Below are 12,760 nucleotides of genomic sequence, written 5' to 3'. Positions count from 1 at the left end.
ACAAAGTAATATCCTGTTGCATGTCACTGCTTGGGAAGAAGACTGATTTGAATTTTAGCTTACACTTAATTACGCTCTTCTTTTGGAGCAATAATTGATCAACCCATTTAATTATTATGCACTTTTTTATGGCAACTGCTCCTATACTGAACGCGCATGTTGGTTTCTAGAAAATATGACAGACCTATTTTAAGTTTGCATTTCTGACATACATCAGGGCTGATTCTCATTTGATATTTAGTATGAAAAGAAAAGGAGAAAGTTTGCCATTAATATGCATGCTGAAATCATAGTGTGTCACTGTCTAAAGTATCTTTCCTAACCAGGATTTTTCCAGATGTGTTGAATTCCCCAGTAAGCATACCTATAGGTTTACTATTAGTTCCTTGTGGGTGCTTCTTTGATTGCCCGTCCACCCTACTTACTTTAGTTCCTTTGGGGCAATTTACACCTCTTTAGGTTATACCTATGATCCCATTTTTTTCGTTTCATAGCTCCTTCCTGCTCTGTGAACTACAGCTGGGAAAATATATGTTAATTCAGAATATGAACCTGTGTCATATTGCAACCAAATCACACTTTGGAATCCTTGGCCGTAGGATTCCACTTGGAATAAAAAATGCAGCCTCTGAATCAAGGCATTTCGAAGTGAGTCCGTACAACAGATGGAACTTCGCAATGACTAAATAAAATAGTGTTACTGGCAAACAATGCACGCCTGCACTGACATATTTAATCTTTTATATTTGTTTTTAATATTTAATTTAATACTGACTTACATTTTGTCATCTCAGCTCTTCCAGAAAATATCAAGCATCTTTCTTGCAAATTCTTCCCATAATTATTTTCTTCTAAAATTTGTGTGTGTGTGTGTGTGTGTGTGTGTGTGTGTGTAAATATCTGTAAATATCTGTTGGCTTGCAAAGGTACTCTAGACAAGAAGCAGCTCTATCTTTATTCTAAGGTTACACTAACAGAATCTTGCAAGTGTGAAAGATTCCTTTCCTTCATTTTACTCTCCTGAAAACTATGGAGAGTTCCTTTTGGGATGCTTTTGTTAAACCTCACCATTTGGATTCAAATTTGGTTTATTAAATGATTGTGGCTCTTCCTCCTGTCTCCTGTTGGAAGAAATATCTATCTGGTTCAGTTCCAAGCTGGGAGAAAGACACTGGAAACATGGAGGCTGATTGGAAAGATGGTTTAATGATAAAGCAGAACCACCAAGCACATGGTTCTGGTGCAGCTGATTATACGGAGTTGAGAGTGTGTGGGGATATTCATACTTTTTTCTTGGGCTTTGCATTTGAACTTTCTGTTCCTGTGCAGGAACATGTATTCTATTGGCTGTTGTCAGACTCCCATGGGGCCATATAAACATTCTAGGAGTTTGTCTGAGGTAAGTTTAGTTGAAGTTTCTGAGGGTGATGCACTGTCCTTAGGAGATTGCACAATGTAGTGAGGTCTGTGTCTTAGTGGGTTAATCCAGCGGGTGGGGTATGACAGGGTTAATTACTGGTTCAGGATTTATGAGCTTCCCTGCAGGCTGCAAGCCGCGAGCCTGTAAATCGTCATCAGCAGCTGCCTGCAGAGAAGCAGCCTTTGAAACAGCCCTTTTTCCTGCTTTTTTAACTGCAGCTGTGCCTCATTCGGCAGCTGAAGTTGGAAAGTCAGGAAATAAACATCACGTAAGTGCCTGGGTGGGCAAAAACATCAGCAGACATAGAACCAGTTCTATGTAATCTAATATAATAAGATAATATGTTATCTTGTAAGCAATTGACAAATCAAATAAATAAATAAAATATGTCTGCTGCTCTTCAGAACTATCGGTTCTACAGAGGTGAACAGAACCTGTAGAAACCCATCCCTGGGTTAATCTCATTATGTCCTGAAGGGTCATGTCTTAATCTCTTCACCTTGGAGCCAAAGATCTTTTGTTTCGTAGATAGGATGACTCCGTCTTTCTTAATGGGCACAAAATATCTGCCGGGAGCAGGGATCTGGGGCTCTGAGTTTCTGTCTCCCTTTAATATTTCTCTTTTAGGGGAAATATTTTATCCTGCCTTTTTAAAAATATTCCTCAAAATATTTCATTCTTCTAGGAAGGGGGTGATGGCTTCCCACACTCCTAAGGTATTCCCACATACCCATTATGGTATCCTCTAGGTCTTTTCAGGGGAAGGTTAATGGGTGGGCACAAATAAATGTTCCTTTTCACCCCCAATTTCCCCCCACACTTCAGGGTTTGTCTTCATATGATTAATGCAGTTCTAACCTTAACAGAGCTAGTATATTAGAACACATATTCATTGTACTAGAACATATGCCTTGTACAGATGTCAAATAAAACTTACGGTACCCCATCATCCAGGATCTGTATTACTGTACTCAGTCATTTGCTGATGACAATATTTTATATAGGATGACCAAGTGTACTAATTTTCGTGGATATTACCTGTAGGATGGTTATGAGTCATTCGTCCGACTTCAATGCTCACTTCAATTAGAGTTTCCAGCCTTTCGGGCTTCCAGTATTTCATCCCTAAACACATGGCTTTTGTAGCTGCACCAAACCCTGAGCCTATATGACAAATGACAACATGTAAATTAATAAAGGAAGTTCCACTGTTTTTAAAATGGCTACATGAACAATTTAATTAAATATAAAGAAATCCATAGAAGTAATATAGTATTAACTCGATAGCATATACATGTAATAAATAATAATAATTCACTATCAGTCAATTGCCAAAGCTGGCTTTAGTTGGAACAGCATACATCTTGCAACAATGCCTTTAACGCCATCAAACAACAAGAACTACCTATCTCATGTCCTTGGAAAAGAATCTATAGGTGGATAAAAATGCCGAACCCAATTTAAATATCTGGCTGACTGTGTGACCAACCATAATAAACAAACTTTAAAAACCCAAAATAAACCGGGAACAAGTTTTTAAATAAATAAATAATAATTTGGAATACACACAACATATACACAAGCAGTTTTGAAGAGAAATTTTGATATTTTCTTTGTTTGTTGAATTTGATAAAACCACCCATTTCAAAAAAGGCTCTGAGTAGCTTACAATATATTCAGTGCTTAAGTTAAGAACAACACAAAAATACCAATAGAAGATTCCCCATCAATCAATCAAGAGTCATCAGAGGCTCCACAGACCCCTAATTCCAGACATAAGCTTTACACATGCCCTCTTCCCTCCCACATAAACTTTCTACATAATATTACATTTGAACAGATGAGGGTAATATATTAGAAAAATCACAATAAGGCTGAATTTGTCCCTCATGAAAAAGATTTTTGACGTGTGTGTGTGTGTGTTATGCCTGAGTTTAGGTGTCTGGAATGTCTGACGACTCTTGGAGTGTTGCATTGATTTTTCATGCCAAGTAATTTCTCCTCGCTACTTAAATACTATTGATCGAACCTAAGTGCATTTTAGTTCTGTCATGTTTAGTAACAAGAAACTTTTGACCATTAATTGGGTGTATTTCTGTACAGGTAGTCCTCGGCATACAAAAGTTCAAAGTTACAACAGCACTGAAAAAAGTGACTTCCGGCCATTTTTCATATTTAACAACCATTCCAGCATCCTCATGTTTTCGTGATCAAAATTCAGGAGCTTGGCAACTGACTCATATTTATGATGGTTGCAGTGTTCTGGAATCATGTGATTACCTTTTGCAGCCTTCTGACCAGGAAAGTCAATGGGGGAACCAATCGCTTAACAACTATGTCACTAATTTAACAAGTGCGGTGATTCACTTAACAATTATGCCAAGCAAGGTCATAAAATGGGGCAAAATACACTTAACAAATGACTTAGGAACAGAAATTTTGGGCTCAATTGTGGTCGCAAGTTGAGGAATACTTTTATCACCTAGAAACCCTGCCTTTATTATATGTATTTATCCCAAGGTTTTGATTTCTGGGCCCCTTCTCTTCCCCTTTTAAAGTCATCAAAAATGCAAGATTTGTTTCTTTGCCTTGAGTATTTCTGATGCCCATCGCTTGTTTACAAAATGGCTTTCTCTGTCACAGGAATCGAAACCTCTAGCTGCATCAGCTTCAAACCCAGACACTTACTGTCATGAATCATTGCACTATACTAAATAATATTAGGAGGATTGTATATTCAGTCTTATGTTGAATGACTAATTGGGAATTTTCCAAATTACATAAAGTGGAAAAAAATAGCATGTTCCCATGAGTGGGTGTTACTTATTTTTTCACTCATGGTTTATAATAATGGTATTATTGACACCTTCTCAACAGTGGTGGGATTCAAATTGTTTTACCACCGGTTCTGTGGGCAAGGCTTGGTGGGCCTAACACCAGCACGAAGCTTTCCCCACACCAGCTGTGACCTGCAGCGCCAATCAGCTGAGAGGATAAAGAAAAGCACAGGGTCAGGTGGGCGGGCCAACCCTGCACTTTTCTCTCTCCTCTCAGCTGATTGTCAGGATTTTTTTCCCTCCTCTCAGCTGATTCTTGGAGATTTTTTTTTTACTACCAGTTTGGCCGAACCTGTCCAAACTGGTAGCATTCTCAAGTGTCCTCTCAGAATGATAAAATAGCGTGAGACAGATTTCTATATGTCACGACAACTTACTACCTTCCAGTTGGCTGAACCACAGGATGGATCAGATGGAGACACAGAGCATAAGTGGGAAACTATAGCTCAAGGCTAGTTTTATTTTATTTGTTCTTCTTCTGGAGAGTGAGGAGGGGAAGATGTTTTGACATCAGTGCTGCATCATGCAGTGCACCGGGACAAAAATAATTGCCGTAGTATGTGGCAATGTTTATGCCCTGATGCTGTCTTAGAGGATGTTGCTCCAGTTGAGTGCCCTTAGGAAACAGTGTCACATTAACCCACTGCTGGATCTGGATTCTGCATCATCCAGTGGAAGCTGGGCTTTTGCCCATGAAATATGGTCCCTTAAACTTGCCAGCATTCAGACTATAGAACAGAGTTAGGTTTGTGTAATATACACCAGGAGGAAAACAAAGTGAAGTCACCGGAGAAATCAAACTGGCAATCAAAGTTTTGTCTTGAGCCCTACACTCAGAGGCATCATGTGTATGTAGTTGGATTGTCTCAGGAATCTGATTTCAATAAATGAAACTGGTAAAATGTATAATAAATACACAGCTCCAGATGGAACATGACCAATTGTATTGCTGGAAATGAATACAAAATTCCAGGACAAAAATCTGGAATCAGAAAGCATCATGCCAAGAACAAAGACTCTAGAAATAGATTTTGAGCTATTTGTAAGCCGAGATAATTTACAAAAGGACACTGAGCTGAGCCCTCCCCAAGGAATTCTTGGCAGCTGATTATGTTTCTCCAGGCACATATAGAATTGCTGCTCAGCCATACAATAGACCATGATTCTTTCCCACATCTCAGAGGAGAGCATACTTGTTATTGTAAAAAGAGAGAAAAAAATATTACATATATCTTTACAGAATCAACCTATGAAACTTTTCATTTTTTATGAAACATAAAAAAACCTAAATGATTTAGCTCTTTAAGTATATCCTGCAATGTGTGAAAAACTGTAATCTTCAATGAGTTCTCACTGGTTAATTGAGATAGCAGTCAAGTGCCAAGTATTTAGGATTTTGAAATTCACACACTAAACAAGACTAATCTTGTTTATATTTAACTAAACTTGGTTCAACATTGTATATGAGTGTGTATGTCTCTGTATGTAAATATAAATATCAATGTTTTCAGTGCAATTTACCAACAGGTGAATACATGAAAGTGCAGCCAAAATGTCAAAACATTGAAATAGTAATAACAGTAACAAGACCACTTAGACTTATACACCACTGCAGTGCTTTACAGCACTAAGTAGTTAAAAAACTTCAGCATATTGCCCCCAACAATCTGGGTCCTTATTATACCAACCTTGAAGACTGGAAAAGTGAGTTAACTGTGAGCCAGTCAGGAATGAACTCCTGACTGTGGACAGAGTTAGCCTGAAACACTGTATCCTAACCACTGCACCACCATAGCTCCTAATAATTCAAAATGATTGTAACTGTACTTGGATATTAGCCTAGTCCCCACTTATTTTGACTTATCTAACATTCCTTGCCACTTACTGTAACTACTTCAGGCTATTTTGAAACAGGGCAGGGAACCCACACCCAAAACTTCAAACTTTATGCGGTCCTTGAGACTTTTAAGTACAGTTCCCAGAATATTTCCAAAACCTCTTTCTCAGCTATAGTTGTTAATATGTCAGACAAAAAATAGGTATTCAATAAATGGGGAGGTGTTTCTTTTAATTCAGATTAGTGTATGGTGAATTTAGATTCAACACAATAATTGTACATTTTGTTTTGTCCTAGAACTTTGGGATTTCAAAAGAATATGGCCTTTGATCCAACAATAATTGGTATCTTTTTTTCTCAAAGGACAAAAGTGTAATACAGCTTTTGTTAAATTAGTGGGGGGCAAATGTTCAGCCTACCTTTCTCATTGAAGGGTGTATGCCAAGCAAGGAGGTAATTATCTGGCTTCAATTGGGAGCATCCTTCAATAGTAGCAGGATCTGATCTTTTCTCGGGAAGTTTTTCAACAGCATCAACGTAACGTTTAACAAGTTCGCGATACAGATCTTCTAAGCACCAATAATCTATGCAGGCAAAAAATAAGATAAATTTGTATACAGTAGGAAATGTTAAAAAAGAAGGAATAACATGAATGATGTTTGAACAGGGCAATTATTTCATTGCCACTGTCATTTAACATGTTACGTCATTACAGTCTTGGCATACATGAATAGCAATGATAAATAGAGCAGCTATGAATGGTTATCAACAAGTTACTCTCATTACATCCAGTCTGGCTTATTCCTATCTCTGCTGAGTGTGTTTATAATATTACAATTTTGGCTGTAAAGATTTGGATAAGCACTAAATGATAGCAAAGTATAAATTCATTAGAATTTGAGGGATAAGTATGTGAGAGTAATATGAGAGATAAGTAAGTGAGTCCCATAGATATTACTGAACTATATTTCTCAGTGGTCTCAACCAGCAAGGTTGACATATGAAGTTCACTTCTTAAGAGTCACAGATCCTCTATTTGTGAATGATTAGAAAGATAGAAAGATGGCAGTAGACTTTTTTGTGTAACATGCTATACATGACTATGATTGTTTGGAGGTGGGAGAAACTTCTAATGTAATTTACTGGATTCCTTGAATGGATTGCCCTTGCAACTATGTGGGACAGATGGCTAGGAAGCTAACCACCATATTGCAGGAAAATAAGTGAATGAACAATTTGATTTTGCAGATACAATGATTGTTGGCTGAGCAGGGACAAAAACAGCCAGAGAAACATTAGAAGTGCTGATTTACCATGTGCCTATCAGGTATTGAGGGCATGGTGGCATAAGGAAAAAACTAATGACTTAATAGCCAGTTATCAACACCCTAATTAACAACTAAAAGCTACACACAACCAGATCTATATGCACATATTCTGAAGAGAGAGAAATTTCCCGATGATGAGTTCAAGGAAAGCTTGGAAGAATAAATTTTTATTCCTGGTGACTGACTCAGATTGCATCCTGCAACATTATCTTGGGGTGGGACATGTATATTTATCTTCATTCACATGAATATGAGTTGAATTCTGGAAATAAAAAATAAGATGGAAAGCTCTTCGTACAAGCAAGAGTTCTTTTTCGCTTTACCACAGAGTTAAGAACATTGTTTTATCTCCATCATACAATTTTCTTAGAACCAAAAAGACCTTGGATTTTACAACATGATTTGGCCAAAGAGATGTGTTTGGAAAGTTCACAAACAGGAGATCAATGTCTCCTTCTACTGAAGTGTAGCAGATAGTCATTCAAAGTTTATTGCCTATGATTCAGATGTATCATCAGAAGTCACTGATAGCACAGCTGTTTATGAATATGCATACTTTTCCTTAAAAAATTCTAAATAGTAGGAAATGCTATTGTTAAGTCTGTCGAATGTAAACATACTTTTCATATTTTTGCTGTTCCTGAATCTTTCTGCATTTTATTTCAAAGGTTAGTGCTCTGAAAATTAAATTAAAGAACCCATATCTCCCACATCATTTATGATTTATGTGTTTCTGTTAAGTCTCTCCTTATCATCTATTGCTGTAGGTTAAGAACAAACCCTGAAACAAAATCTGTTCAGCACATTTTTCTTATAAGGAAATTGCTTTAGCTCTTTATTTATTTTAGGTATGTGTGTTTGCTCTTTTCCAATGCATGAGACTTTTTAGGACTTGATGATCGGTATCAGTAAAATCATAGTATGGAATATTAAGAATACCAGTAGGTTTCTGGAAGGACATTCATTACTGGCAATTCTTTTTCTAATAATTCCTATAATTGAATTTGCTGTTTTAGAGAACAACAACACCTAGACACTGCTAATATTTTAATTGAACTACCCAACATGACAGCAAGATTATTTTCTTGAGCAGTCACATTCTCCCTGCCCTAAGGCAGTACTAAACAGGTGTAGATAAAAAAATATCTCAACTGTTAAGTGACTTGATATTTTTAAAAATAATTTTATTAAATATCATAATTGCAGTAATAACTAATAAAAAATAAAAAAGGAAGGAAGAAAGGACTTCCAACCTTCATCACAAGTATAAATAATTTTAGAAACTTTTCATCTCTTAATTTCAGCCTATGATGTTTTCACTCCATGTCCCATTTCTTATCTATAATCAGATCCATAAAGCATCATCATTACAGTCCTAGCAAAACTTCATTAAGGATTGTCAGAAACAATAACATATCTACAGTATTTTAAACTAGCTTTGCATTCCTTCTTTTACTTCTAATAATCTTTAGTTCAAGTACTGCAATGTTGTAGAACTTGATTTCATTTGTTTTTTGCCCCTTCTTATAAGATTCATGCAAGCTTTAAGAAACCTTTTTTAATAAATCTAATACAAAACAATTATCCAGATAAATCTCTTGCTTTATTATTTATAATTACTTCTTGATTTTCAACCAATTTCTTTCTGTCCAGTGAGACATCTTTTTGCATGTCATTCTTATAGCCTGTCATTGGTACATCTACTTTTAGTGTCAGTTCTGTCTCTGTCTTGTCTGATAAAACTTGTTCCTCTTCTACCATTTGTCCCATAACATCTTTTGGACATAGCCTACCCATAGAAACAAGCATCACGAATGACATTATTGATATTAACTTCTGATGCCATATTTCATAATGGTCCTTCAATATTTCCAATATTATAATTTGTATCATTCTGTAGCTGTTAATTAGGTTTTTGTATTCTTTAATTAAAACGTGTCGTTCCTTTAGCATCTGATTCTTATTCTGCTTATTTCCATTGTATCTTGGAAAATTTTTCAAAAAAATCCACTTTCCGACAACTTATTCATGTGATCAACTATCTCCAGTTAACTTATCCAAGGACAACCAAGACAGTGGGATGCTTCAGGTCCCTTATATGAAACAGTGCCTCCTGGCAGGACCTAGAAGGTGTGCCTTCTTTGTTACAGTGCCTGCCCTATAGAATAGAATTCTATGCAAGGTTTGTATGGCTCCAACCCTGCTGATCTTCCATAAACCTAGTTTATCCCCTGGGCATTGGGCCAGAGTATGGAATAAGATCATCCAGAATTGAAAAGATGGTATAGCTGTTGTTGGCCTCAAATATTTTGTTTTGGATGCTTGTCATGGTTTGGTTTCTGATTTGTTTATTGTGCTTCTAACCATTTATGATCCACTCAGAGTCACTCCAGCCATCGCTTCCATGTGATAACGCAGGGGTGGGAAGAGGAGGCTGATCTTGGTACATGGAAAACTATCACCAAAAGACATTCACTTTTCTCTCCCCTTTGCTTCTCTTCCCATGGATGGTAGGAAAAACCAGGAGGAGACAAGTGGCAATGATGGCGTCTCTGGTGCCAGTTCTTCAAACACTGTGTTAAATCGGAAATCTGACATCAAGAAGCTTTTCACACCCTGTTTGTCTTCTCTCCTTGGTTTTAAATGGATTCTATCTTTTGGTTGAGACAGAATCGGGGCTGGAAGTGCTGCCAGCATGTTTTGCTACTGGCATATCTTATGCTTACCTCTGCCCTCAAGAATAGTGCTTCAACACTGCTATGCAAAAGACCTCTCAATAAATGATTTAGTTCTTGATGAATGGCAGCACTACTGACCCATGGAGGAACAAGCCAATGTACCTGTTCTTTCTGGCTGAGAACCATTGTATTGGACCAGTGGTTGTCATGTATTCATTCAGTGGCCTAGATAAGAGATCCTTACCCTTTTATAAAATAGGGATTATATTGGTATAATAAACAAAACTGCTGTAAAAGTGTCATTAGCTGCTTCTGGATTAATTAAATTGAGATTCTAATAAAATTAAATGGCCAGATGTATTTTTCTTCTTGTATTTTATTAAGGGCTTGAAAACAGAACTATTCAGAAAGCCATTTGAGGATGGATATCTGTTTATTGGTTGCCTATTTAATTATATATTAATTGCATCTCGCTTAATTTGAATTAATTGTTTCTTATAGAATTTAGATAGTTTCATGCCTTTGGTTTTTGTATTGATCATTATGTTTGTGAGAATAATTGCACATCAGCATGAGTCCTTGTTAGATATTGTAACATAGAAAAAAAGAGAATAATAAATATCAAAATGGACATTTTACTACTATGTCTGCAACATCCATTGTATTTGTAACTAACATTTCTAACAGACTCTTGACATTTCTAATAAATATTTTTAAATGTGGTAAAGCAATTGAACTATCAAATACAAAAGCAGAAGATGGATTTGTATCTGTTTTCCATCTTTCTAGAAAGGTAGCATGATTAGTTTCCAGATAGCATGCTTGTTTCCAACTTATCCTTTTTCAAATGCCCTTTTTCTGTCAACTGGTAGTTTACAATAAATTATCAACATCTATAGATCAACATCTATATTCCCTGTTATAAAATGGCTTTTATCTACATAACTTCATTTTAAAGGTTATCCAACAATGCTTTATAATAAAAAGGCAGCATATTTCCCTATTTAGAATAAAAAGCAGACAAAAACACTGAATAGCTGGTACCTGGAAATACAGTTGATGAAATCAAGGTCAAGGTGTATCCTGACAAGTGGTGTCATGTTATATATTGAGAGAAATATGACCTTGCTAATTTGGAACTTCTGTATCTAAAAATGGTTGCAGAGCCGGCTGATAAGGCTTGCAGATAACCTTAATGCTCAGAGGTCAAGAAGCAAGGGACATGTGACGTGGATTTAATCATTGACTATATTCAGAAGTATGCCAGTCATCCTTTGCTTTGATAGGTTGACATCTTGCCATTATCTTTAGGGTGTTAACTCTATCTCACTTCATTGGCTAACTAGTAGCTAGATAAGAAATACTCAAGATTCTCGTCAACAGATCTGTGGCAGCTAATTTTAGAACAGCAGTCAGATAAAGGTATTTAAATGAATTTCATTGACTTTGACATATCTGATTCTACAATACACACAAAAAATAAGAAAGCAATAAAGTTTATGAAATGCTTTTGTTTTTACCAAGGATACTTATATCTGTCCCCCTGAACATGCATGATAAACTGGGTACATAATACAATTGTGTGAATGTTACGTCATTTTTTTGTCAATGCAGGAGGCTGATTTTTGCTACACCAAAAAACTGCTCATGTGTAGGGCAGAACTGGCATTTGAGATTAGTTTTTCTTTCCATATCTGCGAAAATTCACGCAGTGAATCGTGCAACCTTAATGTATTCCTTTGAACCAAATGTATACAACCAAAATGAGATAACGTGCAACCTTGATAACTGGAATTCAGCTTGATGCACAAGTAAAATAGAGCTAATTTTGCATTTTAAATAATTTATTTTTTTACTAGGAATAAATTATTTATTTCTAGTATTATTCATAAAATATTTTAAGATAGACAAGTATGATGTTTTAAATATTGCAGATAAACAGTTATACATAGTGCCTCATTACAGGTGACTTTATGAGTTCATAGTTGAGGTGGCATTTGAGTCCTTTATGTACACTCTTTTCCCCCTTATTTAAATTTGGGGCAAATGCCTGGCCTATTAAGCATCACTCACTAAAGGTGGCATTAGCTCCCTGTTCAACTAGCAAACATGATTATTACAGCTCTTCTCCAGTCCTCTTCCTACCCTCCTAGTCTGCATCCAGAAAACAATGTTTTTTCCTCTTACCTGTGACGAGAGCTTCAGCTGTCGCCATGTGCATCAGAGTATTGTCGCTTACTGGCCATTTGTCCGAGGACAAGACCAGGTTCCCGAGTCCTCCGATTTCTTTCAATTCCTCTTGAATCTTTGCACCTAAAGCATTGTTTTCCTGAATAAAATTTCGATAGCCCAAAGCATCCCCTACCCCTGCTAGTAACAAGGCAGCCTTGAATTTCTCCATCATTAAATGACTTGCTTTTTCAGTTCTCTTTGGTCTCAAACAGGCACTTGATGTTTCTTTGTTCCTTTGCCTTCTAGCTTAGATTAAGCGACACTTTATATCGGAGCCATTGTGTCACTGCAAAGAACTGTCCGTATAAGGGAAGCCTGGCCTTTCCTGGCATGCATATATGCCACTGCTTCTCTGATAGCCAATGGTCAAGATAAAACAGTTAAGTCCAAATATTTTCCAACTTATTTTTAAGCTGCAAGCTTAGAAA

General features: G+C 36.5%; 1 protein-coding gene across 1 annotated transcript in view; it reads right to left on the bottom strand.

Annotated features, from left to right (window-relative positions):
• Positions 1–12,760, bottom strand: part of ADPRHL1 (ADP-ribosylhydrolase like 1) — an 18,764-nt gene extending 6,004 nt beyond the window's left edge. Inside the window, exons 1-3 of the mRNA XM_026707374.2 lie at positions 12,288–12,760; positions 6,514–6,678; positions 2,459–2,584 (exon numbers count right to left, since the gene is read on the bottom strand). Coding sequence (XP_026563159.1) covers positions 2,459–2,584; positions 6,514–6,678; positions 12,288–12,504 — 508 coding nt within the window. The 5' untranslated portion in view covers positions 12,505–12,760. The remainder of the gene's footprint in view (positions 1–2,458; positions 2,585–6,513; positions 6,679–12,287) is intronic.

This window comes from Pseudonaja textilis, chromosome 8 (genome assembly GCF_049901715.1).
Source record: "Pseudonaja textilis isolate UNSWEBS1 chromosome 8, rPseTex1.2, whole genome shotgun sequence".
NCBI classification, from domain to species: domain Eukaryota; kingdom Metazoa; phylum Chordata; class Lepidosauria; order Squamata; family Elapidae; genus Pseudonaja; species Pseudonaja textilis.
This window is presented reverse-complemented; position numbering and strand designations above follow the sequence as displayed.